Raw genomic sequence first — 21,042 nt, forward strand, 5'->3', positions numbered from 1 at the left:
TGTGTGTGTGTGTGTGTGTGTGTGTGTGTGTGTGTGTGTGTGTGAGTGAGAGTGTGTGTGTGTGTGAGAGAGAGAGAGAGAGAGAGAGAGAGAGAGAGAGAGAGAGAGAGAGAGAGAGAGAGAGAGAGAGAGAACTCATATTTAGGAGAATCATTTGAAAAATTTACCAAAATCAGATCAGTCTTGCACCAACTTTAAAATTACCAATAAATACACAAAATTAAAATGATTCTGAGTAATACCACAGTCAGGTTTATAGTCTTAAGTACAGAACTAAATAAATTAATTATTCTTCAAATTACACATTTTATTGGCAGATAAGTTTATTGTTATAAAGTATTTAAAATAAATTCCATGTTTGGTGAAAAGTTAGTACAGCTGTAATTTATATCTCATCATATTTCCAAATATGAAAGTAAAGAATGGAATTATTTTCATTGTATATTACATGGTATAACAGACTAAGTAGGTTCTAATTCAGATATAATTCATTGTTATGTTGAGTCAAATCTGTGGGAAATGTGAAATGAAGTGCCATTAGTGTCAAGGTCCGCTGCCTGACATTGTAACCACGCATCCACCAGTTCTCTCAAAGAAATGTAATCATGGTCCGAACTCTTGATCTGTTGAATACCAAAAGCCACATGGAACCAGGCATCATAGTAGACTAGGAATACATAAAATCCAGGATGGAACTATAAAAACAGATGACGGGAAAATAGGTAGGAAATGGAAAAGCAAGGGTAGGTGTGTATGTAAATCATCTAAAAAAAGACTGTGATATAAAAAAAAGCAAAGGTAAGTAGGGTTTTTCAAAACTGCATAGTATATGGTTATTTATACATTGTATAATTGTGATTGGGATATATCTTTTGTCACTTTCATATTTGAAGGAAAGATCATATTTGGCATTGATTGGCACTTCTGGCAACTTTAGTCAGTGTGGTGAATATTCGTATTGAGGTCCTCTCAGCGCCTATGTGCATCTTTATATCACTACATGACAATGCTGCTAGTTGCAATTAACATAGACCCAATTGTAGAAATGCTAGCATGTGAAGAAATACTAATGCAAGAGGTATTGCTCCTGATTAATAGAGATCAATTGTTGTCAATAAACAAACAGTACATGGTATGCTGTTTCTCCCAGACACTGAAACCCTGGCTGCTTGACTCTTCCTCATTGAAAACGTCAACCGAATGGGCTTCTCCACTTGAGGCTGACACACTAGCAACATGGTAAGGTGAAGGTGTTACGAAGTCCGGTTTCTGACAAAGAGTGATGATGATAGCAATGAGAAAGTGTTTTAGGCATTTTGTGATCATGAGTTCTACTAATGACAAGGTGATTTCATAAACGTTCCTGTTCACTTATCCGAATCATTTACATTTTCCCACATTTTTAGCCATGTAGCTTCAATTAAAGCAACTGAGCATTTGATCTGAAGTAAAACCAATGATTCTGTTTGTCAGTTTGTCTAAATTATATAGGCCTCATGTGAGAAATCCACCCTATAACCATCTCCTTAGTGTGTTTGCTTAAACCCCTAATTGGTCTCTTCTTCACAATCATCTGCAACTTCTTAGAAGTTTAATCAGAATTAATTTTGAAGTACCAGCCAGTTCTCATGAACTTCCGAAGTGTTCTTACTATGTAAAAATTTAGAAAAGATTTTAGTATTTGATAAATTCTTACTGATACAATTGAAACTTTCACCCACAGCAGCTCCTTTACTCGGGATAACGTAGCAGAAATAAAAACCTCCTATTTTTCTTGAAGTTACATGTATGTTTTCCAGTATTCCGTATTTAGGGGTCTTTTTCTTCTACAAAAGCCTTACTCAAATCAACTTAAAGATAATTGAAAGAAAATGACAAATTAAGCTTCTCTTTAAATCAAAAGAGACTTATTACTGTTCTGGCAAAGATAATGCCAGAAGCAAAACCTAACAAATAAGATAAAATGCAATTGTATTTTTATGAATAGTGGGCAGTGCAGAGATGCATTTAGTTGCAATATGGTTGAAATAGAGGTGAATACAGATTTCTCAGATACTAAGTGGCCCAGATATCACTTACTTGAAATCTTTGGTTTGATCTAATAAATGGATGACTTTGAAGTTTTAAAAAGTTTTCAATATGACTAATTAATTCAAATAAATTATGATAATCATTTGCTTTTTTGTTAAAATTAAAGGATGTGCATTAACTTGATTCTATCACTACCTATGTATTCTGATATGTCCCCGTTTGAACTGACTATGAAATTATACATTAAATTTCAGCTTGTATTTGGCTCATATTTTACCTATTAAAGGTACAATTTTTTTTTACATGTGTAACATATAAAGGAGAGTGCATCAGCTGTTCTTATTAAATTTTCCCTAGAGACATAAGGTGTGTATGAAGCACTGAAGATTTATCCCAAGATAACATAACCAATAAGCTGCATAACTAATCTCATTTTAATGATAAGTGAATATTGCCCAACAAACACACACACTGCTTATTATACCTTACCTGGAAAGAGGCTTTATTGAACAGAGCTGTAAAATTATATTTTGAGTTGAATTATTGAATTTGCACAAACATTTCTACAGTTGTTTAAAAAAATCAAGCTTTGTCATTTCCACTACATTTTGTTGTGCTTTTTATATTAATATTTGCAAATGCTGCAATTTAATACTTAGATCCCAATTACTTGCATAATCAGTATTTTTTAAATCCTGGGGTGTTGAAAGAACAGATAATAATAATATTCTTCTTTAGACAAAAGTCTTTTTAAATGAAGCTAAAAGTTGAGATAATTTAAGGAAAAAGATCTTCAAATTGTCATAAGCAACAAGTTTGAGTGAAATTTACAATGCATTGGAAAACTGGCTGGTTAAAGGTGTGGTTTGTCCTCAGGTAGCTCAAAATCATTTTTACAGGTTTTTGTTTTTTTGTAAAAGTGTTTTTTAATCTTGTTAAAATAATAAAATAATATGTCACAATTTGCACAGAGTCAGACTAAAGGGCAGAGGCATATTACCCTCAATGTCTAGAATAAAGCCAGCTTTTGCAGGCCCAGTTCCGCGGCAGAGTTCGTATGCAATCTCAAACACTTCCTTGTTCCCTCTAAAGGCAGGGCCAATTTCATTTCAAATGGAGGTTAGAGTAAAAAAAAATCACTCCTGTGTTTGACCACCTTCTGAGCTAAGTATTATCTCAACAACCTTTTGCTCTGGTTGACCCATTTAATAACCTGGAAGAAAAAAGTGTTGCTCCCATGTCTGGTCTCAGTGGAAGTTACTCTCTATGGACACTACGCCGAAAGGCCATGGCTGTCTAGGAGGTGAAGCGAATACTCTTTTGTCTACATGGGTTTACGCAGCAGCGTGGGTCCTTTCTTCTTCAGAAGCGGCTAGGGTGTCTTGCCTGTAATTTGCACACTTAGGCTGTGTCGTCTGTTTACAAAATAGTTTTTACACAAACCATTGTTAGCAGTGCAAGCTTCTGAGTTGAAAATTATTCAGGCTTGTTTCATTGAAGGCACTTGGTTTCCATGGCAATTTATAAAAGATGGTGGTTTGGTTTCTTCATAGGAACAGATGACGTAGTTTGGGTGTTCAAGTGGCCGCAAGCAAACTCCGATAAGCCTGTGTAATATGTAAGCCCAGGTTTACCATCCTGGATAGTAGTGCATGCAAAAAGAGACATCATACAGTTATCTAGCTTAGCCATGGGAGTGAGGGGGAAAAAAAAAAAGAAAAACAGAAAGAAAGAAAGAAAGAAAGAAAGAAAGAAAGAAAGAAACTACAAAAAAAAAAAAAACAAAAAACAAAAAAACAGTAACAACAAGAACAACAAGAACAAAACCGAAACAACAGTAAAAGTGGAATCGGGTAAGGTGGGGAGGAACCTTTAAATAATTCTAAGTTTGGAGCATTTTCAAGGAAGGGTAACAGCCAAAGGTAAAAGGGCCTACATTTATTTAATTCTCGACATAAAACCTTCTTGAAAGGAAAATAAATGCCAGCTCTCCACGTACCCTGTTTACAGTGAGGTTTTTGTTGGCAGGCCATTAGGTTTCCATGGTAACAAGCAAACTATTCATTTGAAACAAAACCAGCCATGACTTTGTGCTTTGACGAGGATTTCTATAGCTCTTTTTTTTTTCTTCTTTTTCTTTCTTTTTTCTCTTTTTCTTTTTCCAGAGTTCAACCAGATGAAGCTGTAATCATTTAGCCACAAAAGCACCTGAAGGTCTCTTTTGTACCCAGGCCAAGATTCTCTTCTCTATGTAGTTTGGAATAAGTTATATTTCCGTGATGTCTTTTTATCCCCAGTGCTTAAAAAATGTTGTTTTTAATTATTTAATTTTTGAGTCAGTAGTCAGTGGAGGAATCTTTGGTAGTTTGTTTGTTTGTTTGTTTGCTTCAGTGTCCATGTACAAAGACTCTTTCTTCATGCCAGTGCCTGGTGAATCATTTATAGCCTCTGCCAGGATAAGGTCACCTTCGAGGACTTAAGATAGAGATGAGGAGGATAACTGGAAAAAGCCATATATGAACTAAGATCCCAACAGCACCATCCACCGAATCTAGAAAGAAAGAAAAGAAGTGCCTGGAACTGACATTAAGGACATCAACACCTCATGTAGCTACTCACAGAGCTTTTCTGAAAGAATACACTAAGTACATCGAAAATCATTTTGGAAAAATAGGTTTTGCATTATACATCAGCTTTATTTCGAAGACACGCAAAAGGAGAAAACAGCCTGGATATGCAGTTATGAATACGGCAGATACATACTACCTTGTATTCATTATTTTCAATATCGTGTATAGGAGAATGCTATAGAGTGTGACCCGTGAAAGCATGGTAGGCGTTCACAGTCATTTCTCCTCGGCTACTCTACCTCCTTCCGCCTTCCCTTCTTGGTTGCCTTGTTTGGGAGGTTTAATTCAATATATCAAATTTAAATTACTTAATTTTGTTTGAAATATAAAAAAGTAAATTTTGTATGCAATGGAAATATGACCTTCATTTAGTGTGAGATTAGCATCACTGAATGTGATGTCAAACATCCCACAGTCTCTGAAGAGAACTCATGGTGGTCTGTGTTCTAGGCAAGTTGCGTTCATGGTGCAGTTGAACCTTTTGAGCAGTGCAAAATCCAAGAAGTTTCTTTCTAAATGTATATTTTAAATACTAAGCATTATAACAAGCCACCAGAGCCCACTGATGCTGTTTTTTTTTTAAAGATACTGAACAATGGAGTTAATTAGATCCATTAAGCTGTAACCCCAGTTTTGATTTTCAGTATCTAGATTATAATGATTTTCCGTTACTATACTGAGTTAAAGAAATATGGTGCCCTCTAGACTTGAGCAACATAGAGTTTCAATACATTAGATTATTGATGAATTATTTGTAGAAATTTAGCTTGATTATTCCCTCATTGTATGACCATAGAATTAAAGCTTTTCAGACATGTCTAAGACAATCCTGCAGTTGAAATGCCTTCCAACAATGACTCATATGAATATGTTTCAAATAGATAATGTGAAATGAAGATTTAGGGAGCAGAAATTCTTTTTAAATATCATGTCATAGGCCAGAAGTAGAAAATGAAAATTTGAAGACATCACTAAAATATAATACTAAACTGTAGATAAAAACAAAATTATTTGACAAGATTTTGGTGGAGATATGAAGTAGATGATATCAGAATAAGTAGGGCTACTCCATTACTGAATATACACACTAAATTTTCATATAACTGCATCTTTTAGAAGAGCAATATTAGTCCCAGGAAATGCATATTTCAACTCTTTGGAGTGAAAAACAGCTATGTTAATTAAGCATTACATGTTTAGATTTATGAAATATTTAATAAAAGTCCTCTAATCCCTTGACAAAAAAAATAACATGAATTAATAGACTTTAAATCTGTTTTTAAAATCTCAGTGTCTAACACAGAGTTAAGTACAAATTGCTATCATTTTATGTTACTGGAAATATGGCCACAGTGCACTAGTAATTTGACTGAAGCGTAACTTGAATCATTTGCAGTCAGAAATAGGAAAGGTTTAATTAAAACGTAACCGTTTTTAGTCACTGTAATAGTTGTGATACAGTTTCCACATGACATGGAGTGACACTCAACAAGAGAAACACTTACTCTTAGTTGGTAGGTCTTGTTTTGCACATAGTTTCCACATGACATCGAGTGACACTCAACAGGAGAAACACTTACTCTTAGTTGGTAGGTCTTGTTTTGCACATAGTTTACACATGACATCGAGTGACACTCGAAACACTTACTCTTAGTTGGTAGGTCTTGTTTTGCACATTCTCCTTCAGCCACTGACACGTCATCGATAGCGATGTCACCTTCTATCCCAGGACCTCGAATGCCTTCAAAAATTAGCTATAAACACGATCACTTTATTAGAGTGGTTTTATTGTGCAGAGATATAGTTCCTAAGTTTTCTCTAAGCGCACGGCATAACTCTTCCAGAAATGACTTAGGGAGTGAGTCAGTTAGGTTTGCAGGAATTTTTCTTTTTTTTTAAAGTTGGAACCATAACTTACCCTGTTAAAATGGTTTCACTTTTGTAGGCGCACAGCACGGGTCCTTAAGCTCTTTATACCCACCTTTTGACTTTCTTTTGTGATTTTATTTTGAAATTCTACCTTTAAAACTTGATGATATTAACGAATATAGACCAATAAATTTGAATCTCGTGAAAAGCAATTTAGAATTTCCAATATTTACAATAGTTTAGCACAGAGGCTCAGTGAATTAGTACTGGGAGAGCAGGTAAGTGAAGCCAGATAGCCTACATATCAAGATTCCAGCTATGATAACAAAATAAGCATGGAATTAGGACATTTTAATTAGGTGATAGTGGTAGCACATGCCTTTAATCGCAGCACTCAGGGAAGAGAGGCAGAGACAGACAGATCTCTGTGAGCTGGAGGCCAGCCTGGTCTACATAGCAAGTCCATGACAGCCAAGGCTACACAGAGAAACCCTGTCTGAAAAACCGAAAATTTTTTATAAAGAAAAATTTAATTATTCACATCTTGAAGGAGACCTTTATAATTATCTTTTTAATCCTCAAGTTATCTTTCTTACAGAAAAATGTTTTGAATACTTGGGCACTAAAACATAACATGTGTTTAGTGGCTTATACTCTTCAGAGAAATTTTGAAATAAAATACTAATTTCATATTTCTAAAGAAGCATTAATTTAGCAAACAACTCCAGCATAACACAATGCTTATTTTAGTAGTATTTGAATGAAGATGTATTTTGAGCACTGAAATAGATTTTCCTTACTTTTGGTTTATCTTTGAAAATAGTTTATTGAAGATGAATTTAAGATTGGCCTTAGAGAGTCTAGGCTACTTTTGCAAAGCTGATCGATGTTAGTTTTTATACTATGATAATTTTCTCAGTAAAAATTTCCAGTTTATAAGCAAATGCATTTGTTTTCAAGCTTTTTCTTAATTACCTGCTATTCATTTATAGGCAGCCTGGTAGACAGTCTTTACAACTTAAAAAGGGAAAATGTTTTGTGAAGTCTTAATTATCAGATTTATTTTTTAAATACTGTTTTCTGCTTATCCTTATTATTTATTCATGATAATTAACATTGAACAAAGCCATTTCTGGAATATATCCCAGATAACCTGTATCCCCAAAGAGAAAGCAAAAGGGTAGACTAAAGTTCAAAGATTCAGAACCAAGTTTTCAGTTTATGAATTTTGAATCTGCAAGCTAAATGGGCAGAAAAGAGTAATTTATATGCTTGGAGAGAAAAAACTGTCAGCGTGTTCAGTATGAAGTTATCTGGAAAATAACTGCAAAGAGGCAGAAGTGTAAGTATTTTGGCTGGCTTAGATATAGACCCTTACTTGATACAGAATCAGTGACAAAGTAAATCAAAATTTCCCCAATTGCCTTTCTCTGTCACCAGGGATGCTGACTCTGTGTGGATGATAACATGAACAAAGTGCTCTCCTAAGCAGCTCTGAGAGTCTTTGTGAACATTAGCTTAGTTCCCCACAAGCAAACATGTTCCACTTTTGATAAAAGTATCATACATTGTTGGATTAAGATTGTGTACTTTCATGAGAATAGATTTTTATTTTATGTTATATAAATATTTGAATATAGTGTGGTGTAGTCTTCTTCTGGCCAGTCACTTTAATTTTAGAGAGAATGAAAAAAGAAGTCTTCTAGTTGGGGAATTTTGGTATAGTAATTAACTATGCATAATTGTCTAGCCTTTTCTTGAAGAATTATCCTCACTTACTCAGGAGCTAACTTTGAATAGGTGATAATAGCAAGGACAATGGCAAGGGAAAGGACAGGTAATGGTGCTTACTGAGGAAGATACAGGACTTGCAATGCAGCCTTATAGAAGACAAGGACATTGCATTCCTATATGCTCTATGTGAGGAAGTGATGTAAGAATGAAGTGTCCCCTACAGGCTGGGCAAGATGCTGCATGGATAACCACTTGGGATATAAACACTGGAGGCTTGAATCAAACTCTTCATTGGAAAAATGTATGAGCAACAGCTTTAGTAGTGGTTTGGTTTTTTTTTTTTTTTAAGCTATGCAAGGGTGACTAGTTCCTAAAAGTATCGAGTTTTCCTAGGAGTATACAATTATGTTCACTTAGTAAATTATTATTATCTATAGTCTCAAGCCAATATAAGACAATATAAATATAAATAAAATGAAAGTGAACATATTCTCAAATTCATCTGCTAGCTTCTAGCAGTTGCTTCCATGAAAAGCCAAGTTTTAATTTCAGTGATCCATCACTAAAAATTTTTCTGTAGTCATTGCCTTATAATACTGATCACTCTTACTTGCTCAATTACTTTGATAATTATCAATTTTCCTTTTCTTCTTGCCTTCCTCTTCAGCTTGATCAGAGTTGCAAGCGCAGATCTAAGCTTACATCGAATCGGGAGAGATGTGAAAACCACTGTACCTGTGATTCTATTGCAAGAGAGTGATGGAGAAAGACTAAGACACTTTACTGTGTGTCTTTGTACTGGCAGAGCACTGTGTTACGTGTTTAAATAACAAATCAACAAAAATCAACAACAAATAAACAAATCAACAAAAATTGAAACATACTTTGCCAAGTGGACTGTCTGTACCTAGAACAATTCCTTACAGGATTTTTTCATCTCTTCCAGGAGCTCCACAGGGCCTGAAGATCTGGAACTGGGGCAGGGAGGGGGGAGGGCTGCACAAACTGATGCACCAACCAAGGACATTGCAAGCAGAGAACCTAGAACCCTTGTTCAGATGTAGCCAATGGACAGCTCATTCTCCATGTTGGGGCAGGGGGGACGGCAATGCCTCTGACATGAACTCTGGTGCCCCTTGGCTGGGCATCCTTGTGGGCACAGAGAGGAAGAGGATGTAGGTATCTTGATAAAACTTGATAGTCTGTGGCAGAGGGACGGGACGATGTGCCCCTCCCCCAACAGAAGTCTAGGGGAAGGGGAAATAGGGCAGAAGCAGGAGGAAGTGTGGAAAAGGGAGGATAAGAGCAAGGAGATAACAATTGGGATGTAATGTGAATAAATTATAATAATCAAATAAAAAGATACCGAATTGTGGGATGGTAATAAAAGTTGGCTGATTTGCAGATTAGTTAGTTCCACTGACTTTTATAACCATTGATAATATTTTTGGCAATTAAATGTAACAAGTTGATTTCTTTCTATAGGAACCTACCATGAGGCTTTGGCATTATATAGAGTTAAACCAGGGAATTAGTTATCCTTTATTAGTATGATAAAAATAATTTCTGACGAAACTCTTGTTACATGTTTAGTGTTTTTCATATTTACTTATGACTTTGTGATTTTTGGGAATCCAATCCAGTGGAGCAGAGAAATCTTCCCTAAGGCATGGCTGCTTGTTTATGTTTATTTTTTGATATACAATTATAATAGAATTACATCATTTTTTCTCTTCAAGCCCTCAGGTATACCCCTCTCCACCCTTCTTCAAATTCACATCCTTTTCTACCCTTAATTGTTTTCTCATACATATATGTTTATACATATATATTCTTAAATATAAACTGTTTAATATACATAATGTTAGTTGTATGCTTGTTTTCAGGACTGTCCACTTGACCTTGGACAATCAGTTGGACTAATCTTCTGTAGAGACCATGTCCCTTGCTTCCAGCTTTCCTCAAATGTCTGCAGTTGTTTGTGTAGGGTTGAGGCTTTCTTGGACTTTTCCTGTCACCTTTGGCGTGTCTACTGATGTTGTCCTAGTTGCTTATTTTTAGTTTTTATGATACTTTCCTATTAAGCTAATTTGGACTGATATCAAATTAAGCTAATTTGATAGTGACTTCACTGATTATGGAAGCTTTTTGCAAATATTCACAAGTATTTTCTATTTGACAAGAGACAGGTTCCTTCTGGTTGTTACAACCAAGAGACGTGTAGAAGTTTAACAACGCAAACTGAGAAATAATTACACATATCACTGATGAAAATCATGGTCTTATAAATTTATGTATAGCAGCTAGAATTAATAATGATATTTATCTTACTGGTTCAACAAATTAACTGAACTGTACTCAGCCACTATAAAAGATATGTGAGGTGATACAACACACTACACAGGGTAGTCTTGGCTTCCTCCCTGGGGAATCTGTCTCCAATATTAACTGTAAGTATAACTTTATGAGGTTCCAGCTCAACTTGCTGGGTATTGGTCTCCAAAGCCTCCAGCCTTAAATAATTTGAATTGCAGCGGAAGACAGAGAAACAAGGCACATTGTAATCTATAAATGGGAGATATTTATTCTGAATATGTAATTTACTATATATATATGTATTTATGTATGCACATATGAATGTTTCTGTGTGTATATGTATGTGGATTACCATGGAGGCTTCAGCATTGGATCTCGTAGATCTGGAGTTGCAGGTTGTTTTTATTTGCCTGATGGGGGTGTGAGGGTCTTTTGCAAGAGCAGTGTGCACTCTTAACTAACAAGCCATCTCAGAAGCCCTTTAAAACGTATTAAATGGTGAATTCAGCCACCATCATAATGCTTGTATAATCCTTCTGGAATTTGATTTTCCACATCAGATTTAGAACTGCATGAGACTATGTCTGTTAAAGACCACAATCACTTCCAGATCATTCTCATTATTAGACTGTAGTCATAAGAGAATATGATCATTATTTAGTAATAATTACTTATACTTATATTTCTTTAAAAGCTATTTCCAAATATTTAAATGAGGTTGCAAGAATAAAAAATCTTTAATTGCGTCTATCATAAGTACTGAACTGTAAATAGGATTGTCTCACAATGTCTTTATATAAATGACTCCATTAAGAAACTTTAGACTATATTCAAAGTACAGTATTAAAAAGAGGAGTGAGTTATTTTCCTTAGAGCATATGTATAAAATATACAAGATTTTATGGTGTTAATATTATATTGATTTTATATCTTTGTAAGTTTTGCTCTAATCATTTCACATATAGCAAGATATATTATCATTACAAGCACTATTGGTGCTAAATTAAGCCTATGAAAAAACCCACAAAGAAATTTCAGTATAATAAACATTTATTTTGACCCACAAAAAAGGCTGCCAAATACAAACTTTATTTTCAAAAAAAAAAAAAAAAAAAACTGATTAAAGGTACTCAAGAGACCTGGCAAGTGTGTGTATTTTAAAGCATATTAGATAAACATCCATAAAAGTTCAATCAATAAAACTACATACATCTCAGTGAAAAATACCCAATTTACTGCTCCAGAGAAAAGAGAATATCATGCAATCTACTTGAGTTAAAGTATTTTCAAATGTTATAAATTGAGGTTTCAATGATATTCTACTTGGTTACAATTTAAATGACAAGATATTTGTATCTACTGATATCACAATGACTTTTGGTAGGCATGGAATAACAAAGAGTATTTAAAAAATCTTGTTACTGTATAAATTCAGACTTAAAAACTCTTAATTTGAAATAATGCTAAGTAACATTTTAAAAAATCATTTCTTTAGAATCGATTGCCAAACTCTGTCAAGACAGGGAAGGCAAGTCCTCAATAGTTCCCGCCTCACAAATATGTCTGTCAGATATATGGGGCCAAAAGGCAGAAGATGATGCTCCAATGCTACAGAAAGTTTAGGGTGACTTCTCAGGTAGCAAACTGTCCCTGTCATTTTCTCATCGTGGAAGATGATAACCGGCACTCCCTGTATACTCAGGTAATTAATTTTATTCCTTTTCAAGTCTCCTATGGGGCTGAAGATCAGATAGTTTACAGTTTTACAAGCTGAGTTGTTTAAGGGTTAAGATGTTTTTGGGTTTAAAGAGATGTTTTAAGTTGATAAAGATGAGATATGATAGATATTAATTTACATTCAGAATTTTAGACACACCATGATAGGAAAGATGTTTTCTTCAAAGTTGCCAAATATAAATAGTTAAAACGCTACGAATGTAACATATACATAATTCCTGATTGTTTCATGGTTCTTCTTGCTGTAGGTAGTTCATTGCATATATGTGTTACAATATAAATGTATATGTAAAAAGAAAAATAATAAAAATGAAAAAATTTAAAAAACAAAACAAATTTTAAATGGGTATATTATATCAAGGCATGAGTAACTTCCTTGCACAGTTAAGATTTGTAAAGTGAAATAAACACCTTAATCAAGAGATCTGGAAATATATAGTGAAATAACAACTGAAATTTCAGATTAAAATATACTTATCTTAATTTCTCACTGATGATTTGTAGAACATTAGAGAGATCCAAAATTTTTGCCTTTTGATGGCTTCCAACTCAAATAAAGCAATTAAACTCAGGTTATTTTCTTCCATAAGAAAACAAATTACTGGTTGAAATAGTCTAAACAATGGTATTTGGGGCTCAGAGCTTCAAATCATGACGTAATGGTGACGATAGTGATTTAAAACCAACATGTGTAACTCTGAGGAATGGAAATTAAGTAATTCCAAGCTGGACCTGAATAGAGTTTTCAAGCCATTGTAAACACAACCAGTTTGAAACTTGGAAGAAAAATCTATCTTGAAGAGATTGGATTAAGAACCCACATAGACAAAGGCAGGCAAAAAAAAAAAAAAAAAATTATACACGAATGGCTCTTAAGTCATGCTATAAATTGATGCTTCACTTAACCATATCTGAATTTGATACATCTTGATCATCATGTTATGTTGATAAGATTGACAATCGATTTAGTGATGTAAATTTTAAGCATATAGCCATGTGCTTAGCATTTTAGGGTAGTTTAAAGCACAAGGAGAAGAAACAATAAAGTAAATATGATCAGGAATAAAAGCAATACTAGAAAATACTAACAAAAACAATTGAAGGATTATTTAGAGAGGCAGCAAAGGAGATAGGCATAGAAAGAGAAAGAGGCAGGGGAGGGAGGTAGGGAAGGTACAGAAGGGGGTTGGAGAGAAAAGGGGGAAGAGAGAAAAATGTGGTTTTCTTTAATATATTTTAACTGCTAAAAATTAGATTGTTTTTTTTTAACTAACTCAAACACATCATTGTAAAGGTTTCATACTATTTGCAAGCGTTTATAAATATCCAGCACCTATTAAGTTAAAATTTAGGAGAAAAACAAAATAATGACCCATAAAAGGAAGAAGAATCAATCTATTTCAACCAACCCAGGCTGTTATAGATGTGTATGTGCACACAGTAACTGCTAATATTTAAATATGATTTGGTTTCACATGCTTAAATCATTAACTAGACCAATGCAAGTATTTTGTAAAAACACTAATGTTGAGTTTACAGAGAGGAAATGTTCAATTGTTGGGATGAAAAATTCACCAAAGGAGACTAAAGTCAGAGAAGGCAGTACTAAACAAATGGTCTGTGAATATAAAGGTAGAATACAGGCTATTCAAATCAAACAGAAGACTCAAAGGATGAAGTAGAGAAAAAGAGTTCTGAAGAAACTGGCCAGACATTCCTCAATTTTCATACAATGATGAACTTGCAAGGCCAGGAAATCGCATGTACACAGAAAGGGCATATCTGACTGTAAGCTATTACAACCATCCTTTAAGAAAACCTTAAATAAACTCAGAGAAGGAAGCTTGTATAATAGACAGAAGAATAAATGTGTGTACATCCAGAAATTCACACTTGGAAAGAACAGAGAGACTGCAGAAGGACACCCGAAAGTTCTAAAAGAGAAAGCACTAAGCTGTGCCTTAGAGGAAATGATTTTTTTTTTTTTTGAAAAATGAAGGTGAACAGGACAATTTTTAAAAGTACAGAAGGTGAAAAGAATCCATCCTCAACAGACCCACACTTCAGGAAATGTCAAATGAAGTCCTTCAGGCCAATCAAAACTGATAGCAAATGAAAGTCTGGACTTCCCAGTGCTATAAATCTCTGACAAAGTCCAAGGAACACAAGGGAAGGAAAGTACATTGAGAACCAACTCAACAAACCAATTCTGGTTTCTACATCAGAACAGAGGGAGCGAAAATTTCTCCCTGGCTTACGTAGGTAACTATGAATAAAGTTTGATTAATTTTAACCTTCCTGAATATGTTCCTGTTATGTTTATCCTTCCATAAATTTTTTTTTTTTTTTTTTTTTTTTTTGCAATTCTCTTTAGCTACAGAAAAACAGTTTTATGGGCAGTAGACCTGTACATATTTTGGGAATTTAAACCATACCTTTGATTTTTGATAACAAAAGATGCTAACATTCCTTCTCTTAACCAACAGTTTGTTAGAGACAGGGGCAAGTGGACTGAGGCATGTTAGAGAAAGGACTCCACAGTGGAAGCTGCTAACGTAAAGTCAGATGGGCATGGTGCTCTGCCTCCCAGTCTTCTCCCTTGTGAGATTCTTCTCAGTGCTCAGGTTCCAGGGGGCAACTGCTTCCTATTGTCTTTATTCTACCTCTTGAATAATGAACTATATTTCCTTAAAAACCCATTATCCAATCAGCAAACTCTTGAACCTGCCTTAATGTGAAAGACTGATAGATGAAAAGGTCTATTGAATAAATCTTATTATACTTTAATATTTTCTTGAAGTCAATTCAATTAACTCTGAATATTAAAGGGATTTCAGTTATGATTTTTTTTTCAATTTCTTTATCCTGTCATGGAAATTTCTTACTCTTTCTCTGCAGAATCATCATAGCACCTTAAGCCGTGTATACATATCCTGAAACTGGAGGGCCTTCACTGCTCAATACAGGGGGACTCAGGTCCGCATGCTCCCTGCACCATCCTACATCCACTTTGGCCTAGCCAACTGAACCACAGAATTTCTCAGAAAATTTCCTGCCCAGAGGGTTCCAATATTTGATGGTGAAACAGATTATGCACTGTCTATTATGTAAGCAACAAGGAACTGCCAGGAAATATTCTAGAGGCAGCAGTTGAGATGGAAAGTGAGCGAACTTTGCTGACAGTGACATCACTTCTCCAGCCTGCACCTGAGTGTTCCCCACATTGGGCATCACTTAAGGGCACATGGTTTCTCTCAGGAACTTTTTAGCGTGTTTAAGACAGAAATAATCCTATGTGTCTGTGAATCTGATCTTATCCTCTTCCCTTTCTTTCAGTCTAAACCAATCTGTGGCTCAGGCATTATTTAACGCTTTATAAGGCAGTATTCTTACTTATTAATGTCTGCTTCCAAGATTCGAACCACGAAAACTGCTATGCTCCTGTTCACATCTAAGTATATCCTGAGCTCTCACTCCTTCCTGTGTACCAGTTCCATAGGCTAGCTTCTAGTGTCGTTTACAAAAAGAATGTCACTAAATATTCATGCCCCCCAATGTGACAGACAAAAAGGAGGAGTTCATTTTTTCCAACTTGTATCTAAAGAAATAACATTAAAAATGTTTGTTAAATTGATGTAAATGTCAAGAAAGTATTGTCTTCAGTATAACTTTGCCACAACTGAAATCCTTGTTGCATATGTATTTAACTTAATCATTTGTGAAGAAGAAGTAGCCATTTAGGAAGCCAAATATATAGACAACATCAATATTTTTAGAAAGATAGACTTAAGTGTCTATACATCCTAACACATATATACACACAAACTTGAGTATTAGTTGTACTTTGAGTTATGTCTTCTCAGATGAGTGCAGTGTTTACAATTGTATTATCATTTATAGAAGCAAAGTGATACTGTTGTTTTCATAGTCATTTGAAAATTTATTCATTTTGTTTTATGTTCAATAATGTTTTGCCTACATATTTGTCTGTGTGAGGATATGGGTTCCTGGAGTTATAGACAGTTGTGAAATGCCATGTGGGTGCTGGGAATTGAACTCAGATCCTCTGGAAGAGCAGTCAATGCTCTTACCTGCTGAGCCCTCCCTCCAGTTGCATGTGATTCCAAGTATTTTTACTTAATTTCTTCTTTTTCTCATTCTGACATTTTGTAAACATGTCTATCAGGTTCACAGCACTCCTACTGACCTCTCCTGTCAGAGTAATCCCCTGTCTCTTCACAGCCTCTTTTTTAAATTAAAAAAATATTTCCTTTTTAAAAATAATTTATTCAGAATATATCCTGATTGTTATCCTCTCTCTTCTATCTTCCTGCTATCCTTCCCCCTTTAGCCTTATTAGTTAATTTCCTATCCTCTATTTTTGTGAGGAATTTATTCATTTTACCAACTTGACTAGATTTAGAAATTCAGTCTTTCAAACATCATGCAATTATGCAATAAGAGATTGGATCAGTCTAGTTTTCTATGCCCTTAAATGTATACTATATGATGGATGTATGATATCATTAAATGGATTTGAGTCACTTTGATGTAATAATAAATCTTTAGACTATATTACATGTGATTAGATGTAAATGATTATTAAAGCTTTTGTTTCAACTAAAATCTTAAAGTCATTAAAATTTTTGATATCTTTATAAATGACTTTTTGGTTTTCATCTGAAGTCTAGCTTCAATTTACCAAAAGAAAAATAATTGGTTTAAGCTTTTTGACTTTGATTAAAGCAATAAATGACTGAAATGGAAAATGTGTTTGAAATTTCATCAAGAATTAGCCAACAAATTGAGAGTATTGATACCTAGTTCTACTATTGTGAACGTCTGTATTATTTTCTGTAGAGAATAAAATACATGCAAAGGATTCTATCGAATTGGATTACTATACAAATACCTTGAGACCTTTTTTTCCTGAGACAGGGTTTTCTCTGTGTAGTTGTGGCTGTCTTAGAATATGCCTGAGGACTGCACTAGCATCAAACTTGGAGATTCACCTGTCACTTACTCTTAAATTCTGGGATTGAAGGCATGTGCCACCATACCAGGCAATAACTCGTGTTTTGATAGACTTTTATTCTATTTGCTACTTGATGGATGCTAATAAAGATTCATTTGTCTTCATAAAATAGCTTTTCAAACTGAAGAGACAAAAAAAATGTGTGATTTTTATTTTTCATATTCAGAATTTTGAGTATTCATATTTTATTTACTGTTTTTTTTCAAGATATTCATTTAATATTGCATTCATGAGAAAGAAATCTATAAGCAAAGTTATTACTTACCTGAAATGAAGTAATTGGATATATATTAACATGAGCTTCATTCCATCGTTGTCCTTTGTTCCCACTTGAAGACCATAGAGGATTCTCTATCGTGGTCTGTCCTTTCAACCGCAGATACACATTTAAAACACCTAAAGTAACAAAGGGAGTTTATATTGTATATTTGTGTCAGCTTGAAGATTATCTTTCCTTGACCAAAAATTTAAAGCATTCAAAATTGCACCTTGAAAGCATCTTAGTGCCCTTTGTTCTCCACCTATTTCTTATTTTACTATCATGTTATGATCCAAATACAAGCGCTTTCTGATTCATAGAACTTGTAAATGCTACCTTATATTGTCAAAATATAATTTGCAGTGAAGACGAAGGTTTTTTTTTTTAGGTGGACAAGCTGTTCTAGATTATCCCAGTGAGTTCTAACTACAGTCACACTTATTATATGAACCAGCAGTAAAAGGCATTTTGATTCAGGAAAGAAGATGGGGTTTTGAAGATAACGGGTGTATCTCCAAGTCAAAGGATACACAGGAGAAGGAGCAAGAGAATAGGTTTTCCCCCAGAATCCTCAGAAGGGTCTTGCTATCTTATTATTGGAACCACTACATATTAATATTTATTTTGTATGCTGTTTCTCAGAACCATTAAGAGAATGCATCTATCCTATTTTAGGCCCAATTTGTTCTCATTTGCGATTTGTTACAATAGCTGTTAGAGACCCTATACTCATGCTTACTCATGTACTAAGTGGACCACACAATATTTGACCTTGATTTTGACTTCTATTATGATTTAGTATCTTTTTTTCATTAAAAAATACATTTTGCATCAAAATACACAATTCTATACCAGTGAATTAAAAAAATAAACGTGTAGGTAACAATTAAGGCATTAAATTGAGGAGTAGATTCAATAATCTACTTTTTGTCTTATCATCCCTACACATTTCTACTCTCCCCGTAATTTTTTTCAACCCCAATCTCCAAAACTAAGAAAGGAAGATAAAGGAAAAGAGAGACAAACCTGAGTTCAACCCTTTTTTCTTTCTGAATAAGACCAATAATAACTTATAAGCAACTCCCAATGAAAATAAACATCTATAACTCAATAAAGCAACCAAAAACATACCCAATCCCCCTTAAGTGAAATTGGGCATCTTTCTCTTAAAGTTTTTATCTGGCTGATTTGGGATGAATAATATCTTTGTAGGAGCCCATTTAAAATTGAGGAAAATGGTTAAAGAAGATAGGAATTGCATTTGTGGTCCAGTTTCTAAATGAGAAATTCTAGGCTGAATTAAAGTCCTGTGTAGGACAGTCTGACTTACCTTGGATACAGGCAGAGTTGACTGCCAAACTCTGCCAAAACAGGTTAAGCAAGCCCTCAATAATTCCTGACTCACAAATATATTGGGCCAGATATATTGGGCCAGAAGGCTGATGATAAGGCTCCAACGTTATAGAGAGTTTTGGGTGACTGTTCAGGCAGCAAACTGTCTCTACCATCTTCTCATTTAGGAAGCTGCTAACATGCACTTCCTGCATACTCAGATAATTAATTTTATTCCTTCTCAAGTCTTTGATTGGGTTGAAGATCAGATAGTTTAATTTTAAAATTAAGCTTAGTTGTTTTGGAATAAAGATGTTTTTAGGACTGCTCCAGAAAGATACATATTGTACCAGCCCCTTCCTCATTCCCACCCCATCTGTCTTTGACTCCTGTCTACCCTGAAGAAAATAGCTTTCCTCCAGCTTGCTTCTCTTCCGTGTGAGCCCTTTACCTTAGGACTTCAAGTAAGAAGTCAAGTGATACTAGATGGAAACTTTGAAATCAGGAGCCAAAATAAATCTTTCCTTTTCCAAATTATGTATTTCAGGTGATTTGTCACTCACACTCAAACTCAATGACATTATTATATTAATAATTATATGGCATTGTTTCAGAGTTTTATAGAGTATTCATTTTAGGGAATAAGCCTTGTGACCTGTTTACAGTTTCTTAACAAACAATTTTATATGTAGATTAAATTCACACTTTAGTTATTTGTTTATGAGTTAAAAATATTATACGAAAAATAATTTGCATATAGCTAAAGACTACAGATATAAATCATCTCATAGAGTTAAAATTATATTTAGAATAAGCATGATGAGTTGTAATTAATTGTGATCAGGTTATATATATATTTTAATTTTAATAAGAAAAGAGATACTATAATTAATTGAAATACAGCTTCCACATCGGTTAAAATTTAATCAACCTCTGATGTCATTTCTAACAATCATTTTATCATCACCAAGAAAAACACAAATTGTTTCTTAGCTGGCATATTTCTGAGATGATGACAAAAGCTCATGAATAAACAAATGACTTGCAAACTTGCCCCCTAGCATTTCCCGTTTTAGTTCTTAAAACAGAATCTGCTGTCAAAATATATTTAACCCTATTCCAGGTCATCTTGGTCAACAAAATTAGAACTTTGTACAACAAAATAAAGCTTCTTGGGAGAAGTTATAGTCAGAGGAGCTGATTCAGCACATTGTTATAGTCTTGTAGTAAAAGTTCCAATGTACATATGATGGATTGTGTTAATACCTTTTGAAAGTAATTTTAAATCCTCAGAGAAATGGTTTATGCTTGAGTAGGCAACAGATGCTAGAATGTATGAACTAAGTCATCTCCAAGGATCTTCTAATGTTACATAGTTCTATGAGAGAAGTTGGAAATAGCTAAGAAAACCATCGACTTCTCTTGCTTGTTTCCCAGTAGTAAGAGGCTAAATAACCTAAGTTGTTTTAATATTACAAATAATGACCAAAATTTGAGCTTCTCCCATTGTACTATCCATCATTCATATTTAATATTATTATTTTATTTAAATTATTGTATAAAACCAAACTTTCATAAATATTATTACCCATAACTATTACTTAGTTATAATTTTTCTTGTTTCACACAACTGTTTCTTGACAATTTAATTATAAAATATATTAGGTATTTTGGAAAATAATTTAAAGATACAACATAAAATGCACATAATTCTTACCATAGATACTTGAAATTGAGAAGTTTTCATTAATTAATTTGTAATTTGGTTTATCCTAAGGTCTGAATGTCAGTAGCACATAAATAGCTTTTTTATTGTAATCACTAACATAGTCTCATTAATTGAAGTTTCACATTCTTTGAAAAGATGAGAATGCCCCAAATTATCTGACTCGAGGCAATATCTGTGCGTATTTATAGGCATTTGCTAGCATCATTTGTTTTACGCACACATAAAAAGTGAGAAATTATGAGTCATTATTTTCTGCTTGAAAAGAAATGGCTGCATTGATACTGTTTTTCAACATGTAGTTGTAACAATATGTTAAACCAAAAAGTCAGTTCAATTTCTCCCATCATCGCCATTCTTCTTGTAGCCAACT

At 34.1% G+C, this 21,042-nt stretch overlaps 1 protein-coding gene across 2 annotated transcripts in view; it reads right to left on the bottom strand.

Moving 5' to 3' along the window:
• Nucleotides 1–1,833: 1,833 nt before the first annotated feature.
• The window catches only part of Mdga2 (MAM domain containing glycosylphosphatidylinositol anchor 2), an 800,517-nt gene continuing 781,308 nt past the window's right edge, over nucleotides 1,834–21,042 (bottom strand). Inside the window, exons 13-16 of one of the 2 annotated variants that reach the window (XR_007830679.1) lie at nucleotides 17,618–17,748; nucleotides 6,310–6,415; nucleotides 4,031–4,582; nucleotides 1,834–3,638 (exon numbers count right to left, since the gene is read on the bottom strand). Coding sequence is in view for 1 of the 2 variants with exons in the window: in XM_051146875.1 (XP_051002832.1) it covers nucleotides 4,494–4,582; nucleotides 6,310–6,415; nucleotides 17,618–17,748 (326 nt within the window). In the remaining variant the exon portion in view is untranslated. Of the gene's footprint in view, nucleotides 3,639–3,836; nucleotides 4,583–6,309; nucleotides 6,416–17,617; nucleotides 17,749–21,042 lie in introns of those variants that run through there. The other variant, XM_051146875.1, reaches the window with a different exon arrangement.

Source organism: Acomys russatus, chromosome 1 (assembly GCF_903995435.1).
Source record: "Acomys russatus chromosome 1, mAcoRus1.1, whole genome shotgun sequence".
Classification (NCBI taxonomy): Eukaryota; Metazoa; Chordata; class Mammalia; order Rodentia; family Muridae; genus Acomys; species Acomys russatus.